Consider the following 22,712-nt stretch of genomic DNA (forward strand, 5'->3'; position numbering starts at 1 on the left):
CCTCCCACCAGTAGACGAGCCAGAGTTGGGAGGAAGGAGACGAAGCTTGTGAGGAGGGGAGAGGAGGTCAAGAGAGAAAGAACAAGAGAAAGAAGAGGAGAAAGAGAAACAGAGAAAGGAAGACAGTTGGTGGATGAAGGCATTGTGATGCTGTAAAGTAATCTCTATTTTTTGTTTTAAAAGTAAATTAAAATTACAGGTGTGCGAAAATAGGAAGAAAGCTCCAAGCTGACAATGATGAAGTGGAGAAAACCATGATAGATGTCAAAATGGAGCTGGAGCTTTTTCCAGAACTGAATCATGTCAATATATACCCCTTATACTAATGTCCATCCATTTTTTAAATTTAAGGCCCGTGGAAGCTGCATTATATTCTAGCTGCATTGACATCCAGGCAAGAATCAACCCTGACCTTCACAGAACACAAACACATACAGTATTTGGCAGCTTAGATTTATTTGTAAACCTAACAAGCATTTTTTGGGGTGTGTGAGAATACCTGGAGTATCAGAAGAAAAGCAATCAAAAACCTTGTGAAAAAATGTGACTGTAAAAGGACAAGTCTATGATTTAAACACAGTCTCTTGAAACTTTACTGCTGAAACGCTGACCACTGCATCACAGTACATATTTATTTTTGTAGATTCTTCAAAGAGCATTTCAATGTATATTTTACCCTTTTGAATCCTTATCTGATTTGTAAAGCTCCCTGCAATAGATTGTGATGTAGCAAGTATTATATAAAATGAAAATCTACTGCTTGATAAATTGATTTATATGTGCATAGGTATGCATTGAAAGTCCTTTCACTCCATATAACCCTTTTATGGATCACCGAAAATACCACTGTCACTGAGCCACAGTTTATGGCATGATGTATTATATGTGCTATTTTGAAGTCCTGGATCTTGAAGAGTTATTCTTTGTAGGAAATAAAAAGGCTAGATTAGCACGTATTTAACACATACTGTATTCACAAAAGTGCATAAAAGCATAATTTTTTTAAAAAAGATCTCATTTGAAGACCTTGTTGAATAAAGCAATGATTGCAGTCAACATTCAACATAAGTGTACGTGATGCATTAGCAATGCAGAATCTCAAAGACTAAAAGAAGTATACAAAATACTTGTCTCACCAAATTTCATTCTATTCAGTTGCATCAAAGAAGATTCTGGCACCCTCATGTTTTTCTGAGGCCTTGATAATATTTTTTAGTGTATACACTGTATATCAAAGTCTTTCAACAAAGGCCCGGCTGCAGGCAAACTGCTCCCATTAATAATCATTTATCCAGTTAAACAAGGATTTATAGATATAGAAAAAATAACTATTAAATGCTTCATTTTGTGAGATTGCAGATGTAACATTTTTATTTCTTCCAAAATTATCATTCTCCTTGGAAAACAGAGAGTGACACAGCCAGTTGCACAAAATGTTAAAAGGAACTGCAGCTCATGTATTAATATAAACTGAAGATGCTGTATGTTCTTTTTCCAGATAAATTTGTTTAAAAGGTCCTTTGTACAATGTTCTCTAGGATCATTGAAGGGAAGATTCTTTGAAATGTTTTTATAAATTGTTGAGATGCTGTCTGTGTCTTCAAGATTAATCAGAATTGACTCTGGAACAGATATGTTTGGAAGGTGTGGAAAATTAGGATTCTTTTAACAAATTTTTCCAATTTTGAAATAGTGGACAAATTGTGTTTTTGGAAATTTGAAGTGTAATTGATTATAGGCTGCAAATACGTACTCTAGATACAATTCTCTAAGTGTCCTAATCCTGAGTGTTTTGCAAAGATTAAATACTAAGTAGGTTTGACACGGTTGAAAAATGTGATTATCGTGTAAAACAGCAACAGATAAAAGCTCCTCTGCCTTGAAGTGTGTCCTGCATTGGGTCTGTGTTCTGAGTGATTGGTGAACAAGCAGATTATTAAAGTATTGACAAAAGTTGGTATTTACTGGGATACAAATCAGGGCATATAAAGAAGTAATAGACCATGATTGGATTTACATTGGTTACCAGGGAGGTGTAAATTCATTAATTTGAATCAATTTCCAGTCTTTACAGTGTGTGTATTTGCCACCCAATAATAAAACTGAAAGTTAGATAGAGCCAAGCCACCACTTGTTTAGGTCTTTGTAGAGTCACCTTTTGAAATCATGGATGTCTCAAATTCCAGATAAAATTGAGTGTAGTTTCTGAAAAAATATTTTGTTGATGCATACAGAGATGCTCTGCACTATATTGCATAGTTTTACTGTCAAATAATGCAAAGAGTATGTGACATGTGTTTCACCCTAATTCTGGGCTCATCAGGCATACACAATCACTGCACCTCTTCTTGTGGATCAAACCTCAGAGGTCAGTGTCGAAGCCTCTTTATGTTGCGCCACGGCGTGTGGTTTATTTGACAGCAAGTAGATCGGGGTAATTACATTCATGGTATTTGTAGTCTGAATCACAATTTGATTGTATGGGTGGTTACCTACCAGGTAACGCTTGTGGTTGGTCCGCAAGTCGGCAAACATCTGCCACGGTGCCCTCTTCAGTTGCGAGAAGCAGATCATAGAATGTTGCATAGTTTTACTGTCAAATAATGCAAAGAGTATGTGACACGTGTTTCGCCCTAATTCTGGGCTCATCAGGCATACACACTCACTGCACCCCGTCTCGGGGATCAAACCTCGGATGTCAGCATCAGAAGCGAAGTCAAGGCATGTGGTTTGTTTATTTGACAGCATGTAGATTGGGGTAATTATATTCATGGCATTCGTAGTCTGAATCACAATCTGATTGTATGGGTGCATGTGGGATGGCCAGTGTGTGACCAGTGTTTTTTTAATTCAGTTTTATTCTCTCAGCCGTGTTCACGAGTGATAATAAAAAAAAACAAAACAAAGCTATCCTTTACAAGTATCATAATTTACACCGGTTGTTACAGACTGGAATCAAATGTATGTTTTTATTCTAAAATAGTAAGAATACGTGCAACTCACTTCTCAAAATGGACTCATCTGGGTTCAAACCCATGAAGTTTAGATTACCAGTCAACAGCTAACAAAATTGCACCACCAAAGTGTTCATAGCAAATGCGTGTCAATGTCACACCCTAAAGTGGGTTGTTTTTCTGCAGTTATATTTTTGAATAAAAGCACACTTGTTCTGTTATATTTGTACCTTTTGTGAAAATGTTTCTTTGATATTTGGAGTTCAGGCTGTCATAAATGTAAGAAGGACGGTCCTTGGGTGTGTGTGGGAACTGTTAACATTTTAATCTGATGATTGTATATAGCCTGGAACTGACCTGTCTGTACTATTCTGTCCTCTGCTTCTCCTGGAGTTGAAAAGAGATGCAGCAACATGTGGACACTGGCCAAGATAAGAAAAAAAAAAAAAAACAAATGCAGTCACGTCATGACTACAACTGCATGAAGGTATGCAAATGAATATAATGTTGCATTAGTGCAACAGCGTTTTCCGAAATGTACAATACAGGTCATAAAATGTATTATTCCACATGTCATATATATATAAGTATCTCTTTTTTTGTCAGAGCGGCTTTGACATTACGGATCAGAAGGCGCATACTAATTCAGCGTGAGCAGGAACACTCAAGAATAAAACTGAATAAAATCAATTCACATCCACAGTCATTCTCAATCATGCACAACACACACGTCCACAGTTTTCCCAGTCTCGTTTGTGCACAAGATCTGACATGGTTTTCAAATAAAGAGGGGGTGTAACAAAACAAGTTTGTACCTACCACGTCTTTATCTGAAAAAGGCATCACATTTGGGTGTGTGGAAGCTTGAACGTGAGAGAATAAAACTGAAAAAAAAATCAACAAGTACTATAAATTTACAGATGCAAATCAAATGTGTGTTTTTATTGTATGATATAAACAATAAGAGCAGCTCACTAATCAAAATGGTAAATTTGGGAAGCAGCTGATATCGAAACTGCGACCTTTTGATTGAAAGGCAGCAGTTCTTAGCATTGCACCACACAAGCTGTCATATCAACCGTCTACCGTAACCTGCTTTCTTTTCTCTTCGGTTAAATTCTTGAATAAAAGTGCACTTGTTTTGTTATATGTGTACCTTTTGTGAAAGTGTTTATTTCATATTTGTATTTCTGGTTTCACACATTATACGTTTCATGTTTACATTTTGTCAATTATTAGTAATACATGAAAAATGATTCTGTATTAACAATGTTTTTACAGAGATTGTTGATGACACTGAACACACATGAAATGTATGTATTCTAAATGACTATGTACTTTTTTACCCAATAAAGATCCAGCACTTCACTCGAACATAAACACTGAGCACCGAGAAACTTCTTTGCAAATTGAACTGCGGTGGTGGGTGGAGGGATGGAATAGCTAGCTGCTTGTCTTAATTGGCATATTTACAGGACAAAAGACGCTGACGGAGAGTTGCGAATGGATTTAAGGTGGGCCGGATTTTTGAGTTTTCTCGTAGGCTCTGGTAATTCTAGTGTTAAGGGAATCTTGGAAAGTGAGGGGATAACTGAGGAGTGGAGAAGAAGTGTACTGGTGCCAATATTTAAGAATAAGGGGATTTTTTACATTAGAACACTAGACGAGAACAGGCCATTCAGCCCAACAAAGCTCGCCAGTCCTATCCACTTATTTCCTCCAAGAAAACATCAAGTTGAGTTTTGAAAGTCACTAACGTCTTACTGTCTACCACACTACTTGGTAGCTTATTCCAAGTGTCTATTGTTCTTTGTGTAAAGAAAAACTTCCTAATGTTTGTATGAAATTTACCCTTAACAAGTTTCCAACTGTGTCCCCGTGTTCTTGATGAACTCATTTTAAAATACAAGTCTCGATCCACTGTACTAATTCCCTTCATAATTTTAAACACTTTAATCATGTCACCTCTTAATCTTCTTTTGCTTAAACTGTAAAGGCTCAGCTCTTTTAATCTTTCCTCATAATTCAACTCCTGTAGCCCTGGAATCATCCTAGTCGCTCTTCCCTGGACCTTTTCTAGCGCTGCTATGTCCTTTTTGTAGCCTGGAGGCCAAAACTGCACACAGTACTCAAGATGAGGCCTCACCAGTGCATTATAAAGGTTGAGCATAACCTCCTTGGACTTGTACTCCACATATCGTGCTATATAACCTAACATTCTGTTAGCCTTCTTAATGGCTTCTGAACACTGCCAGGAAGTTGATAGCTTAGAGTCCACTATGACTCCTAAATCCTTCTCATAAGGTGTACTCTTGATTTTCTGACCGGCCAATGTGTATTCAAACCTAACATTTTTACTTCCCATGTGTAATACTTTACATTTACTGATATTAAATTTCATCTGCCACAAATCTGCCCAAGCCTGTATGCTATCCAAGTCCTTCTGCAATGATATAATAGATTCCAAATTATCTACTAATCCACCTATCTTGGTATCATCTGCAAACTTAACCAGCTTGTTACTTATATTCCTATCTAAATCATTTATATATATTAAAAATAGCAGCGGCCCTAGCACTGACCCCTGTGGAACAACACTCTTAACATCGGCCAGTTCTGGTGAGATTCCTCACACCGTCATCCTCTGCTTCCTGTGTCTGAGCCAATTCTGCACCCATCTAAAAACATCACCCTGAACTCCCACTTCTTTTAACTTGATGCCTAACCTCTCATGTGGCACCTTATCAAATGCTTTCTAAAAGTCCAGATAAATAAGATCATAAACTCCACTTTGATCGTATACTTTTGTTGCTTCCTCATAGAATTCCAGCAAGTTAGTAAAACACGACCTCCCTATTCTGAACCCATCTTATTTAATCTGAGCAGCACTTCTCCCTCAATAATTTCCAAATCCCTCAGTACCTCCTTAGTAGTCGTGTTTACCTCTGGCAGGTTATCCACTTGCTCACTTGTAAACACCTCAGAAAAATGTAAGTTTAGGGCATCTGCTATTTCACTGTCTGTATCTTTTAATTCCCCTTTACTATTACCTGAAGAACTTGATCTCCTCCTTAACTGTTCTTTTACTACTAAAATACTGAAAGAATGTCTTGGGGTCTTCTTTCACCTTATCTGCTATATTCCTCTCCAACTGTCTTTTAGCCTCTCTGATATTGTTCTTAATGGTTGCCCTCATGTTCTCATATGCTCTACGATTCGCTTTGCAGTCATTAGTCTTATATGCCTTATACAGCAGTTTTTTTCTTTGCAACTTCTTTTTTATCTTTATTAATCCACCGTGGAGTTTTTTTTAGTTTCCTATTAATTCCAAATTTAGGTATGTATCTGTCCTGCATTACATGTAACACATTTTTAAACCTGTTCCACTGCTCCTCGACTGTCTCCACACTTAAAAGCTTATCCCAGTGTATCCTACTTAGACTTTGTCGCATCTGCTCAAAATTAGCCCTACCAAAGTTCAACTTAACAATTTTAGTCTTTGCATCTGTACTCTTACAAAATACTGAGAATTGTATTACATTATGGTCACTTGACCCTAGTGGTTCAATCACCTCTACACCCTCAATTCTATCCTGATTATTACAGAATAAAAAAATCCAGACAGGCTTCACCCCGTGTTGGTGCTTTAACATGCTGTGTTAAAAAACAGTCACTGATTACATCTGAAAACTCCTGCTCTTGTGCTCCTCCATCTGGAAGGTTATTCCAGTTAATATTTGGATAAAGTCCCCCATGACTATAATATCTCCCTGTAAACTTGCCTTTTTGATTTTACTAAAAAGATGTGTGTTGAAATTACTATCTGAATTGGGTGGTCTATAACACACTCCTAAAATAAGACCTCTTTCCCTAATATTTTCCAGGCCAAGCCACATGTCCTCACTAAGATGGGGCTCATCATCCAACTGAAGAGGTCTTACATTTAAACCCTGTTTGGCATAAACAGCAACCCCACCAGTTCTGCTCCTCAGCTTGGCACCTAACTCTTTGAATTTGGATTGCAGAACTGACAGACTACCCTTATGTATGTCATTTGTTCCAACATGGACAATGACAACTGGATCCACCCCCGCTCTGGCCAAGAGCCTATCCACCCTTCTAGGGAGGTCTCCCACCTGTGCTCCCGGAAGGCAACACACCGTGCGAGACTCTCTCTCTGGAGCACACCTGCGCTTCAATCCCCCTAATGATTGAGTCCCCAACTATCACTACCTCTCTCTTTTGGGAACTGGTTTTGAGGTGGAACGTTGGGGCTCCTCAACCCTGCATACCACCTCAGAATTATCAAAGTCACCGACCAGCTCCGCAAGGACTTGATAACGGTTTGACACTTCTAATTCTGGGGTTGATGCCCCCGACAGTGTGCACCCTTTACCTTACGCCTTGTGACCGTGACCCACCTATTCCTACCTGTCTGGTCTGGAATCTCCTCCCGCGCCACCTTAGGGGTGCACACTATCTCTAAAGGACACCTGGGCCAAGTCCGCCAATTCTCTATTACAACGCAGGTCAGCCAACTCCTCCTCCAGTTCAGCGACCCTGAGCTTGAGGTGCTGGATCAGCTGGCATCTCTTGCAGATGTAGCCCTCATAGACAACTGGCTCTTCCAAACCATCATCTAAAAAGTCCAACATCCAACAGGACTTGCATTGCACTGGCCTCATTATTAAAATTTGATTTGGGATTACTAAACTGCCTTAACTTTTTTTTTTCTTAAAATTAAATTTCTTCTTCTTTCAGCTGCTCCTTAACTTAAATGGTAACACTAAGATCTGCTACAGATATTTTACACCTTTTCCCCTTAAGCTCCTGTACTGTTGTCCCTCTCAGCTGCCTGCTATTTGTCTTTCTATGAGGTTAACTTTACTTTTCTCTGTCTCTTCTCCTAACTTTGCTCTCCTCTTACTTATAAGCACTTCACTCGCACTGTTTGTATTTCCCCGTATTAATGAACCAATACGCTGTCACCCACTTAACTGTTCTACCTCTGGACCGCTAAGGACAGTTTAATCTAAAATAAACAAATAAATAAAACTTTACTACCTTATTTGCTCCTACAGCTCCTTGTGCCTGATCGGCGTCTTAACGCTGGTTGCTTACCTGTGCACTGCTGAGCCTTCCACTTTAAGTGCTTTGAAGTCAGCTGCAGCCTTTTTTTCTTTTCCTTTAAACTAAGGAATTGGTGTTACGACAACGTGGTTATTTGCTTACAAATGCCGATATCAGTTACTGCTGCTTTCTACCCTGCTTCCTCAATGCTAATTCAAATACAGATAACAAGAACAAGAACAGGTACAAGTACAAATAACTTTTCCAAGCACACTTTCAAACACCCAGCTACATTTGCTCTTGTGCGGGCGAAAAAAAAAGCAAAAAAATAACTCTTCTAAAGGGAAAAAAAGCTTTAAAAATTCCCACACGGTTCCTTAGCGGCAACCAAAACCCAAGTTTTTAAGAGCAAAATGTATATATTTTTTAATTTAAATCTCACACCACAGAACAAACCAACAACTCTCAACAGACTCTAGTGTTTGAAAAGCACACATCAGCCACGTGATCCCAATGAATGAGATATCAGCAGAGTGAAAGGGAAGGTCTACAAGAGTGAAAGGGAAGGTGTACAGAACTGTAGTAACTACAGGGAGATAAAATTGATGAGCCACAACATGAGGGTATGGGGTAGAATAGTGGAAGCTAGATTAAGAAGGGAGATAATGATTTGTGAACAGCAGTATGGTTTTATGCCAAAAAAGAGCACCACAAATGCAATGTTTGCTCTGAGAATGTTGATGGAGAAGTATAGAGGAGGCCAGAAGGAGTTGCATTGCATCTTTGTGGACCTGGAGAAAGCATATTACAGGGTGCCTCGAGAGGAGCTGTGGTATTGTATATGGAAGTCGGGAGGGTTAGAGAAGTACATAAGAGTTGCACAGGACATGTACAAGGGAAGTGTAACAGTGGTGAGGTCTGCGGTAGTAGTGGATGGATGCATTCAAGGTGGAGGTGGGATTACATCAGGGATCAGCTCTGAGCCCTTTCTTATTTGCAGTGGTGATGGACAGGTTGACAGACGAGATGAGACAGGACTGTGATGTTTGCTGATGACATTGTGATCTGTAGCGATAGTAGGGAGCAGGTTGAGGAGACCCTGGAGAAGTGTAGATATACTCTAGAGAGGAGAGGAATAAAGGTCAGTAGGAACAAGACAGAATACATGTGTGTAAATGAGAGGGAGGTCAGTGGAATGTTGAGGATGCAAAGAGTAGAGTTGGCGAAGGTGGATGGGTTTAAATACTTGGGATCTACAGTACAGAGTAATGAGGATTGTGAAAGAGAGGTAAAAAGAGAGTGCAGGTAGGGTGGAATGGGTGGAGAAGAGTGTCAGGAATAATTTGTGACAGTCGGGTATCAGCAAGAGTGAAATTGAAGGTGTACAGGACGGCAGTGAGACCAGCTATGTTATGTGGGTTGGAGATGGTGGCACTGACCAGAAAGCAGGAGACAGAGTTAAAGATTCTAAGATTTGCACTGGGTGTGACGAGGATGGATTGGATCAGAAATGAGTACATTAGAGGGTCAGCTTAAGTTGGATAATTCGGAGACAAAGTCAGAGAGGTGAGATTGTGTTGGTTTGGACATGTGCAGAGGAGAGAATCTGAATATATTGGGAGAAGGATGTTAAGGATTAAGCTGCCAGAAAAAAGGAAAAGAGGAATGCCTAAGAGGAGGTTTATGGGTGTGGTGAGAGAGGACATGCAGGTGGTGGGTGTAACAGAACAAGATGCAAAAGACAAAAAAATATGGAAGAAGATGATCCACTGTGGCAACCCCTAACAGGAGCAGCCAAAAGAAGAAGAAGAAGAAGACAGAAATTTAGAATTGAATAAATTACCCATTACCATGACAGAACACTCTGCAGGGTTAGATACCATGTCTAAAGCTAAAAATTAGATTGCTTCATGTACTAACATTCCAACACTTCTGGTTTTCTTTTTATAGTGAGAATGAAAAATTTGACCGATCCCACCCCTTTGCAATCAAGACTGGTCCTTACTTATTAAGCAAGTCTCCTGTAAAATAGTTCTTTATTAGAGTACTGGAGTAGTGTGTTAAATCTAAATTTGGTGCCAGTTTGATTGCATTAAGGATATTTTCATTGCTGCCCATATCACGTTATGCACATGAATTTCTGTTTGTCCCTTATTTTCAAGGAAGACATCCTCGCCTGTTACTTGTGAATAATTTTTTCACAGATTACAAGGCAAGTCAAGAACATCAAGGCAGAGAACCGGCGGCTCCTACATAATCCAACCAATATCCTGAAGCATTGGAACGCATTCTTCTTGAGGATCACCAACAAAGAGTTTCTGCACCTACCGATAGTAGAGGTTGGGCTGGTTGAAGGCCTAGTCTCCTGGATAACAGTTAAATAAGTCGAATATACGGTCAAGAAGCTGAAGAGCATGAATGCCACAGGATCCGACGACTTGGTGACAGCGGTGCCAACCTACTGGCAATGCTCTTCAATCCAATTGTCGATGAAGGCAAGGCCCCCAAACACTGGTCTACCAACACCATGATCCCAATATAGAAAGCTAAAGGAGATGCAAGTGACTGTACAACCAAATGCCTGATTCGCCTTCTCTGCCACACCATGAAGATCTTTCAATGAGTGCTAAATAGACAAACACAAAACATCACAACCATCACAGCCAACTAGTATGGATTCGTCCAAAACTGTGGTACAATAGAAGCAATAAAGGCCTTACATCTCCCGATGGAGAAACATTGAGAAAAGAACAGACTGCTCCACATGGTCTTCTTGGATCTGGAGAAAGCATTCAATCATATCCCTCACAATCTTATATGGCAAGCCGTCTGATCTCATGGCGTGCTGAAAGCTTACATCAAATGGACCAGAATACTCTGTGACAAGTCCACCAGTGTCATATCATGTTCGCCCAGCATTTCACTGCCTTTCATCATCAATGTGGGCATCCACCAAGGATCGGTGCTCTCTTCCACACTCTTCAATTTATGTATGAACGCGGCTACAATTGATCTCCAGACACCACACCCATGGATGAAACCTGACAGGTCCTAGAAAACCTAGCATAGAGGTAGAAAATAAGAATACACAGAATGCTGCACACAGACCAACAGCACTATCCATATCGATGGCCAGAAACTCACGAAGGTCACCAGATTTAAATACCTTGAATCACTCATCTGCAATGACTGTGATGTGCTGCCAGTCATCCAAGACTGAACCAACAAGGCCTGGCTGAAGTGGCGACAGGTTACCAAGGTCACCTGCAATTGGAAGATTCCAAAATATCTCAAAGCACAAATCAACAAAGCAGTCGTCTTCCCAGTGCTCATGTATGGGGCCAAATGTTGGCCAGCTTCCACCAAGCATTAGCGAGTGCTACACGTAAAGGAGATGCGAGTGCTACAGTGGGTTCTCAGCCTAACCATACTTGAAGATATCACAAATGAAAACATTCATGCATCCAATAGTATGGCTATGTCATCCACAGTGATAACAACATAGTGTCCATTGTCAGGTTTACTATTGAGCCTGCCTGGCAAGCAGCCATGGCAAAGACCGAAAAAGCACAGGCTCAATCGAATCAAGGAACATATGTGACAAGTCGACGTTGCCCCCAAAGATACCCTTGATTGAAACAAGTTGCAAATGCCCTGCTCATAAGCTGACGCTACACAAGTATGGGATAAAAGCTAGGAAAAAGAAGATTATAAAGATATTTAACTTAATTCAAACTTAGATGACCTAATATGGTATGTATTGCATAATACTACATTTTGTTTAAAGGAAGGCATTCTTTTAAACACAGTAGATTTCATTTAACCAAAACCAAATTTTAAAAAGACTTTTAGAAAGTTGAAGCATTTAATTTTTTAATTTACTTCATCAGAGACTTTTTTGTTTATTAAATTGTTTGCCACAGTGATGTGTGTGAAGTGTGAATGAGGTTTGCTGTTTGTACAGTTGATAAATTCAGCCACACAGACAAGTGTGCAAGACTTTGGGATCTTTAAAATAGGAGCGACAGGAGAGGATATCTGACATGTAAAAGAGAAAATACCTGTGAACGGCACTGCCTGGAAACCTTACCTGGCTGGGATGTCCATAGCATGGAAGTACAGGTGGGAATAACTTTCACATGGCTTTGTCTCCACAGGTTACTAGAAGGTAAACCCCCTGGGTTGCGGCATCGCCACAGATTCCCACAGAGCATCATGGGACTTAGAGTTTGTCAGCTCAGCCCTGTTGAGTTCCAGTGTGCCCCCAGGGGGTGCTGCAGGGACTGTGGAGCCCTACTTTGTGGGGTTCCAGCCTTACCCAGAAATGCTTCCAGGTCAAGCCTTGAGAACACCAGAAGTACTGTACCTCCGGGAATAATGTAAAAGGAACTGCCTCCCATAGCTCCAGAAGCCAGAACTGGGAGGAAGGAGACAAAGCTTACATGAGGAGCAGAGGAGGCAGTGAGTGACTGAGGGAGACAAAAAGAGAAAGAGAAAGAACTGCTGTGTGCTGTTTGTGTCTTGTGTTATGGCTGCAGGGTGAGAAATGCTTTCTACAAGAGTTTCCCACAATAAAACTCTTTCATTCATTTTATACATGTGTCCGAGCCTTTGTGTCGGGTGTTTGGGGAGCTGGAGCACTCCCTAGTATCCACATTCTGTACACAAAATACACAAGTTAAAGTGGCCTGTTTTGGCTAAATTGGTAAACTAACAGTAAACTAATCCACAGTTTATATAGTACAGAATGTTTCTCTGCTTGTTCTAAGAGTTGGTAATATGCAAGAGAAAGTTGATTAGGTAGAATGGATCTAATGATCATATTCATTGATGTTATATTAATATTATATTAATTAGTTATACTAGCTGTAGCCTTTAAATACAAAAAAACTTTGGAGGAAAAAAAATTACTCTTTACTTAAGTAACATGGTGCATCCTCTAGGGAGAATAGGTTGCCCCTTACAGTTTGCCTATGTTTCTAATCCTCAAATGGCATTCTTCATCACAATATCGGATTGTGCTAAATAAATTACAGATAAACTCACGGTGATTGCCTTTACTACATAGTCACTAAACCAACTGATTTTGTATAACGTTTAAAAAAATCAAACAAACCCTTAATAACTACATGGGAAAGTGAAATGTTATTATATATAATGTGAAACTAGAAAAAAAAATCTAAATTTTCTTTGTGTTAAATAGGTGAAGGTTTTTTTTTAACAGAATTTGGCAAACACTTTACTAAATCTATTCTAAGTGGTGACATTTGGCATGTTGATTAACACAAGCAAATAATTTTACTATACTCTGTAAGTGACATGTGCTGGGCTACTGCCTTTATTTTTATTTGAAGAATTGCTTTAATATGGGCATTAATTGGATAAGGGTTGAGTTTTATGATTAAATTAATTTTAGCTTTTTCGTTGAAGTGCCACATTGATTGTATTTTTGATTGGACCATGTTTTACTTATATTGTAATGTGACTTTTATAGCATTATGCTTTGTATATAGCTTTTTTACTGTAATGCATAAACAGTATTTGAAAACCTAAAAAAAGGAACATTAAGAATCTTATTATTTTGAATAATCTTATTTTTGACATGTTTGTGGCATTTAACTTTTATTTGAATAACCTTGATATGCAACCATGTCAATTAATACAATTTTAAAATTCTCTTTAAAGGAAGAATTGAGTATGAGTTGAGGCTGATGAATGAAGAGAATGAGAGAGAGAAGAGGTTGGATGATGTGGAAATAGTGAATCAGAAAGTGCAACGGATTAACAAGGTGGAAGTAAGGACATCTATGAAGAGGTTGAAAAATGGAAAGGCCGTTGGTCCAGACGACATACCTGTGGAAGCATGGAGGTGTTTAAGAGAGATGGTAGTGGAGTTTTTAACCAGATTATTTAATGGAATCTTGGAAAGTAAGATGATGCCTCAGAAGTGGAGAAGAAGTGTACTGGTGCCAATATTTAAGAATAAGGAGGGTGTGCAGGACTGTAGTAACTACAGGGGGATAACACTGATGAGCCACAGCATGAAGTTATGGGAAAGAGTAATGGAAGCTTGATTAAGAAGTGAGGTGATGACATTGTAATCTGTAACGATAGTAGGGAGCAGGTTGAGGAGACCCTGGGGAGGTGGAGATATGCTCAAGAGAGGAGAGGAATGAAGGTCAGTAGGAACAAGACAGAATACATGTGTGTGAATGAGAGGAAGGTCAGTGGAATGGTGAGGATGCAAGGAGTAGAGTTGCCAAAGGTGGATGAGTTTAAGTACTTGGGATCAACAGTACAGAGTAATGGGGATTGTGGAAGAGAGGTGAAAAAGAGAGTGCAGGTAGGGTGGAATGGGTGGAGAAGAGTGTCAGGAATAATTTGTGACAGACGGGTATCAGCAAGAGTGAAAGGGAAGGTCTACAGGATGGTAGTGAGACCAGCTATGTTATATGGGTTGGAGACGGTGGCACTGACCAGAAAGCAGGAGACAGAGCTGTAGGTAGCATAGTTAAAGATGCTAAGATTTGCATTGGGCGTGATGAGGATGGATAGGATTAGAAATGAGTACATTAGATGGTCAGCTCAAGTTGGACAGTTGGGAGACAAAGTCAGAGAGGTGAGATTGCATTGGTTTGGACATGTGCAGAGGAGAAATGCTGAGTATATTGGAAGAAGGATCGTAAGGATAGAGCTGCCAGGAAAAAGAAAAGAGGAAGGCCTAAGAGGAGGTTTATGGGTGTGGTGAAAGAGGACATGCAGGTTGTGAGTGTAACAGAACAAGATGCAAAGGACAAAAAATATGGAAGATGATCCACTGTTGCAACCCCTAACGGGAGCAGCCAAAAGAAGAAGAAGAAGAAGAATACAGTACTTTGAATTTAATAAATTACCCATTACCATGACATAACACTGTGGAAACCGCTGTGGCAACCCCTAACAGGAACAGCCAAAAGAGAAGGAAGAAAAAGAAACAAAATGTCTCTCTAACCCCTTGTACATACCTACGATATGACATTTAAAATTTTATCTCTGCTACATGTTGCATGTTACCCTTCAAGCCCAAATTGTACAGTTCCAATGTTCAGTCCCATAATGTGACCAAATGGCCAAATCCATCTATTTCCTGATTCATGGTAATACAGCTCCTGTGGGATGCCATAGGCTTCTCCTGGCAGAATCAGTCATAATGTAGGAATTCTCCCTGGACATCTCAGGCATCAGTCAATTACAGGACACTTTGAGATATGCACACACCTATAAAGTACAATTACACATACTATATATATATAAACCAATTCAGAATTACTAATCTAACAGACAGGCATGTTTTTGGGAAATGGGGGGAAAACAACAGGACCCAAACAAAAACCCAGGAAGGTTTCAGAGGAATGTGCAAACTTAACGTAGACAACTACTAGTCCCCTAGCCCCAGAAGCACTTAAAACCGTGTTAAATGGCCACTTACTAGACTTTGTTTTATAGAAAACCCAAGCAGTTCCAAATAAACCATCAGGTTGTCAAGAGACACCTGGAAGTTCATAGACTGGGAGAATTTCGGTTAGTCAAAGGATGATAATTCTACAGCTTGTTAACAAGAACTAAGAAAATTACTCAATTTTTAGCAAATTTAGCAGGAGGAGGGAGAGTCAGCAGATGCAACAAAGCAGAAGAGAGACTTTGAGAATGTAAAAGGACACCAAAGGCTGATTTCCATCAAAATAGTGGAAAAGTGTTGTATATGTACATGAAATGCAAAACTTAAAAATAGTCAAATTCATTTCATCTTCTTTATGCAGAATGTATAATGCCTATAATATATATTTGAAATATTAAGACTTTGATTTTGCATCTAATTTAACTGCCCCACTAATGTTCAAACTTACTCAAAGACAATTTTGAAAGAATTTTATTGCACCACCTGATTTCAACACTGGTAAATATCTCCAGAGCCTTATTGCACTGCCAGCAAGTAACCTTGTCTAGTCCATGAGATCCTATCCTACTCATGTCCATCTTACCCAAATCTCCCCCTTTGCACATGAAGATAGGTAGCCTACAAATCCACTCCAGGAGTTCAATTGGGTTATGGAGGTTCAACATCCCTTCCCTTTAAACCCAATTTCAGAGCTGGATTCTTGAATTTCTGTTCATACTGGATAAATAATAGAATGAGTTGCTATTCGTTATAGTACTGATTGGGGTATCAAATCAATGGTAACTAGCTCCTAGTTTCATAACATGCACCATCAATAAATTATGCTCAAAAGACTACTTTAGAGGAAAGGACATGACTGTCAAATATTAGCATGTGAAATAAAATGGCAAAGTCTATTCAGACAGAGTCAGAGTCTCTTTTCTGAAATTAAAATTCTAATCAAGTGAGACTTATTAGAACTAATCTAGTTTTAATCACTTTATTCACTGCTGAAAACATCTACAGAGTTCATTAGTATTCATCATACACTTTGCCCAGGAAATTGTTGAACTTTTTTTTGTGTTTCATCTCAGGGTCTTTCTCTCCCTGATGGAATTCTTGTTTCAAATGGATTTTAACAAAATAATTGCTCCCTGATTAACGTAGAATGCAAAATATATTATTATTTTTAACATCACCTGTTGATAAGACTATGGTTTTATTGATGGAAAAAAGAAATAGTCCTTCTGCTAAAAGCCCTGAGTGGTGAAACCACACATCTTATCCATCCTTGTTACACTGTAGCACAAAGACCATCTTTGTCTTTCTTGTTGAATCACAACTTGTTTTTACAGCCTTAAAACAGAAGGTATGCATGGTCTCTATGAAATCAAAAATACATTTTATTAATTTATCCATTATCCATTTATTAATTGAATTTTAATTGATCATAAATATTATTGGAAAATATTTCTCCATTCTAATTGAAAAGACAAGCCTGTCCACAATATGAGGACCATTTAAAAAAAAAATAAACTAAGGCAAGATCATCTTTGATGGCTACAATATCTTCTTAGACTAATATAAAAATCCACTGTAGAAAGTGATTATGCATGCAGTGGTAAACTGTTTAATCAGTCAGGGACAGCTCACTTAAACAGAATCTGGCATAAAACATGATGAGGTACTTACATTCGTGGAACAGGGAAGATGTTGTTGTCTCCAGCAACAGTGCTACCTTCGCTGTCCACGCTGTAACCACTGCCAAAACTGCTGACAGATGAGGCAGTTGACACAGAGGAGTCTGTCACTCTGTGGTTGGACTTTGCTGTTCAAAAAAGCCATAATATATTAGAGGAATTGTGAGAGAAGCATACTTGAGCATTTTAATTCTTTGCATGTAAAAAAACATTCACAATAAGGACAACATGAGCAAAACAAATAAAGCACAATACATCAAATTAAAAAGTCTGCATGGACAGATGTCACAGATTCACCATACAACACAATCGATTTTATCTATTGGTAAATTTTGAAACTTACGGAAATCAGTTGATTATACAAGACTAAATGGGCAAAAATAAATAAAGCACAACTTGCCTTTTACATTCCTCATTGAAAATGCTCGAAAAAGGAAGTGTTAGCTTTAAGCTTAGATTTGTCAATCAACTTATTTTCTCTACCTTGGAGTCACATTACCTGAGTATGATAACAAATTCATTCATAGCACTCCCTGACCCCCACACATAATTTTGACAGCTGCAGTTTTTGCTTTTAATAACAAGAGAAGGTTCTTTCAAATTCAGGTACTGAAAATAGTAATGCAAGAAATGATTTTTATAAGAATGAATGTAACATAACAAATGTCCTCCTCACTCACACTGCATAATTATCACTACTTTTAAGAAAACACCCAAACAAAATATTAAGTGACCGCAGATCTCTGGTGGTGGTTCTGTACATTCCAGCTTTATCAGCAATGTTATCAGTATTATATGAGATCTATTAAGACATGAATACTGTATGGAACGGTGCAACAATAAAAATAGATAGATAGATACTAAATTAATCTGTCACTAATTATTAATATAATAACATTCACTGAACTTTGTGTTATAAATGATTATTTTAAATAGAACATTTACTTTTGAATAAACATTCCCAATATACTTCATACTTAAAAAAATATTTAAATCACTATATAGTATTATCATATAAATGGTTCACTAGTGTTAAGTTAAATGTTCAGAATTATTAAAGGAGCCACAGGGGTGTTTCCCATATACTGTACAGCATCTTTGTGGCTTTAAGTCCAGTTATTAGGTCCAGAAAAATCACATGGACTTAAAGATAAGGCACAGTCACTGTCGGTGGAATGGACACAGTTTTATAATTAATCAGTGGATACTTTTGTTAATGCATTCAGAATCCGTTGTGTACTATTATAAAGACTGCAATCCATTGTGTATGCTTGCCTTATACTGGTCAGGTTCATGGGGAGCCATACCCTCTCCCAGTAGTTGGGGTATCAACAGCAAAAACAATGTTCATGTAAAGATTAGTTTCTTATATGTGGCAGATAGTGATGATTCTATTTACCAGAATTAGAATTCAATAAAAATGTTTATATATGTCATAGTTGAATTGGAAAATCCATGTTATTGCAGTTAACCTAGAGGTTATTTTTCGAACAGTGTAGGGTCATTGTAGTGATCCTAGTCTAGTTGAAAAATACAAATTTTCTGTCTTGTTAACAAGGACTAATTGAAATGAGATACATTTTTGCAATATGACTTTAACAATTGAACAACTAGTCAGATGGCTCAATCATGTTCAAACAATGAGGCAAGGGTAAGAATGGAATGAGCAGCTTTATTTCTTACAATTCAGTGCCTCTGCAATTATACGTCATTGCCTTGACCCACACTTACTAGTACGAGGAAACTTGGAGTCATCGATCAACTTTTGAGCTTCTTTTTAGGATTTGATTGCTTGTACTTCAGAATCCAACAAAGTAAATAATAAGTATTGATCATTGATGACTGGGAAGACTTAGTGTTCTTCCTATAAGTTGCTGCATAAAATGTTTTTTTATATTACAATTATTTTTCTTTTTCAAATTTGCTGTGGCAGACATATATGTCTACACAACAATGAAATATCTTCTTTGTATTATCACACTGTACAATGTATTTTATATGAAATATGTGAATTTTTACTTTTTTTGGCATTTATGATTCAGCTTGTGTAAACACCAAAGTTTACTTTTGGTCAATTGTTAAGTTCTCTTAGTATTAGAATTATGAAAAGTGTAGAATGGGTATTGTTCAAGTCATAATTTAAATTAGTTAACCCTTCTTCAGCATTGAATTACTAAATTAAAGACTGTTTGCAATGATTGAAATTTCCACTGCCACTTATTTTTTGAATAGTGTTTTCTTGTAAAAATCTTTACTGTAACTTACTTGCAGAGATCTACTTTTTAACACAAAAGCTAATGTATTTGAAGGCGTTCAGTTGTATGTTAATGTTAATGGACGTCACAAACAGACATGACCTTTTGGCATCACATTGCGATGACTTTGCAATACTCTCTCTCCTACACACACACACACACACACACACACACACACAAACAATTTAACAACAGTGAACTGATAAAAAGCATTTTAAACCCACACAACTTAAAAGATATACAGTATAGTCATTTTACGTGGGCATTGTCTTTAGAATACTAATTAGAAACAAGCATTACTGGTCCATAATAGGCATTCCTATTCCCGCAGTAAACACTTAAAAAGTCATGACTCATTTCTAAGCAGAGTACATGCTCACTACTTTATCCCTCTGTGAGATTAGAAGTGAATATTCTCACCTCCTTCAGACTTAGGTGGTCCTTCAGACATCACTTTCCTGATGGCAAGCTGACTTGCATCTTTGCTCTCATTGGCTGGTGAAGGCAGATTGTCAGACTGAGTTCTGTGAATTGGGAGGACTCCAGCTATGCTGTGTCTGTGCTGCTTCTTGACATGACTTGTCAGACCGCTTTTATGAACTGCTGCGGCAAGTGTGGGTGAAATGGAAACCCAGAATATGTATCCTCACATGGAATCAGCTTAAGTGTTATTCATGCAAACAAAAGTGTTTTCTGCATCTTTTGTATACTGTCTTCTTTTAAAAGGTTATGTTTAAGGACACCAAAAGACATTGCATGCACATCATTTAAAAGGGTTGAGTTTTGAAAAACTGGCTGTTTCATAGATAAAAAAATACATACTGTACAAACATACATACATACTGTACATACATACATAAATTTCCAATTTGTGGAGCGCATGTCCAAATGCATTTCTCATGAAAAGTGGATACTTAGGAAGCTCACATTTTGAGGTGGATACACTGGGCTATGACTGCATATGTTTTGAATGGAATGCAGAAACTCCACATTGTATCCACTGTCTGCACAATCCCAGACTTGTTTCTAAACTAGGGAATGGAAGACACAGACAAGGATTAATAGTTTAGAAACAAAAGGAGGTGCACTGCATTTGCATGAGATGAGCTGGGGGCAGATGGAAAAAAATAAAAATCAGATCTTGCTAGAGCCGACTGTGTATATATACAAATTACAGCAGTTCTTCCAGTGGATGAAAATGACTTTTTTCTCTACATAGGCTAAGGTGACTTAGAAAATGTGTTCACCTACAAGCCTAAATATTGTTGCATAAAGCTTCAAGAACCAATCATTATTTGCACTGACGGGTCATACACTCAGTTGGCTACACTTCCTAGAATACTGAAGATGGAAGTCAGTAGCTTAGTGATGCCTTAATGCTGCTCTCTCCGATGGCAGACATTCTTAAAAAGATGCTTGTTGCTTATATTGCACAGTGAAGATCATTTATGGACAAGAACCACAACATATGACACCGCCAAGCAAACGAGACACTGCAGTATTGCAGATATGGTTTTGAGCCTCTTATTTGAAATAGTTAAATGATGTTGGTGAAGCCATTACATTTCCCTTTTAATAAGAGGGCACTTGACTTTCAACATGCGTTGCTATAGTCTGCAGAGATTTTTTTGAGCGACATTTTAGCAATTACAAGTTTCATCAACGCAAATACTTTAACAGATATATACAACAATATTTAAGTCTGTAGTTTAAAAGCAATTCTCAGATTTGATTTATATGAGTTCAAATAACATAGTCACTTACAAAGTCTTTTTTTTGTTTGGAATAACCAAACACAATATGTCTTCTATAATGTAAAGTATGACAAAATTCTAAAATGCAGCTAAATGTTGAGCCTTGATATTAGCTCTTAAACGTAAATGCTAAGCCATCTGATTTGTAATTTCATTTATGTCTGCCCAAGTGATCAGGTGATCTGAAATTTTTACGTGCACCTTGGCAATTCATCTGTATTCTAACGGACAAATGGTTAAAAGTCATTTATATATTCAATTTCTGCAAAACTTTGACATTCCACTTGAACTGAGAGAACAATAGGGTTTGTTCAAACAGCCAGTTTAACCCCCCTTTTCTGAATTCAAACAAAGAAACAAACAAAAAGAAGGTTTTATAGGAAGGTGAGGTCAGTGAAAAATCTTAACTACACAAATAGAGGAAAAACATAAAACAAAAACTGTGAGCAGACTGTGTTTACATTAATTATAAGGCAGAACAAGAAAGGAAAGGAACAGAACAAAGATTGCAACAGATGAGAGTTAAGCTGCCATGCTGAGGAAGTTATTTGCGTCGTTTACTTGGTTGAAGGCGAAGCTGTTGGACGGCTGCTTCGGCTGCTGCAATGGCAACCCCGGCGTCTTCAAGGTGGGTCTGAGTGACACTAGTTTTGCTTTGACTGCGGGATGGTCCATGAGAACGTAAATGTCCTTCAGAGGATGACTTGGAGCTTCCAGGGCTGCTGTGAGATTTCTCAATGGTGGGAACCTGCATATCTAAAAGAGTAATTTCAATGAATGCACATTTGCATCTACCTTTAAAACCTACCTTCACCAACATACTGTTCTACATATTTTTACAGTACTAATCAAAAATTAGGGTTCTTCATAATGCCATGTGGGAAAGATAGATTGCATAACTAAAAATACCATTTCTAAAATGTTTTAAGAAAACAGAGAAATAGATCTGATCCTTCAGAAAGCGGAAATTTGACTTTGCAAATGTGGATAAATTCATGTAGATACTTAAATGAAGACTCTAAGCTTATGCAAAATATAGACTCATAGAGGTAAATTAAATACTTTCTTGGTTGATTTGTCCTTTCACTTTAATCCTTATGAAAATCGAAGGGAAACAATCAAGTTCAAATATAGTTCTGTTTAAGAATTGTGAACACTTTTGGATAGCACTATTTTCTTTATTAATGACCCCTGGAAAACTCTGGGGAAGCAAAAATAAACAACAGGATGGTATAACAATGGAATAAAAAGCTAAATTTCCCTCCTTGGGAAAGTTAAGTCTTATCTATATTTACATTACAACTTTCAAAAAAAGCAAATATACAGACATTGTTTATGAAAAGCAAAGCCTTATCTTGAACATTTACACATTTTCTTATTACAACAGCTAGTCTTTCTGTATTTGATTAGGACATTGCTTTGTGAAAATCTATGGTGGAATAATGTAGAAGGTAGCATGTCTGACTGCAGGTTGATGGCACACCTGTATCATTTTTTATTATCATCTTCATACCATTCATTTGTGACTTCTGTCTGTTTCTTATGTTATTAGATGTGCATTT

General features: G+C 38.0%; 1 protein-coding gene across 5 annotated transcripts in view; it reads right to left on the reverse strand.

Annotated features, from left to right (window-relative positions):
• LOC120534140 (protein piccolo-like) overlaps nucleotides 1–22,712 on the reverse strand; it is a 215,814-nt gene that overhangs the window by 59,371 nt on the left and 133,731 nt on the right. For 3 of the 5 annotated variants that reach the window (XM_039761466.1, XM_039761467.1, XM_039761464.1), the window contains 3 exons: nucleotides 21,712–21,906; nucleotides 19,817–19,999; nucleotides 17,134–17,269 (listed from right to left, as the gene is read on the reverse strand). In XM_039761466.1, the coding sequence (XP_039617400.1) occupies nucleotides 17,134–17,269; nucleotides 19,817–19,999; nucleotides 21,712–21,906 (514 nt within the window). The remainder of the gene's footprint in view (nucleotides 1–17,133; nucleotides 17,270–19,816; nucleotides 20,000–21,711; nucleotides 21,907–22,712) is intronic. The other 2 variants (XM_039761465.1, XM_039761468.1) reach the window with 2 other exon arrangements.

Source organism: Polypterus senegalus, chromosome 8, assembly GCF_016835505.1.
Source record: "Polypterus senegalus isolate Bchr_013 chromosome 8, ASM1683550v1, whole genome shotgun sequence".
Taxonomy (NCBI): Eukaryota; Metazoa; Chordata; class Cladistia; order Polypteriformes; family Polypteridae; genus Polypterus; species Polypterus senegalus.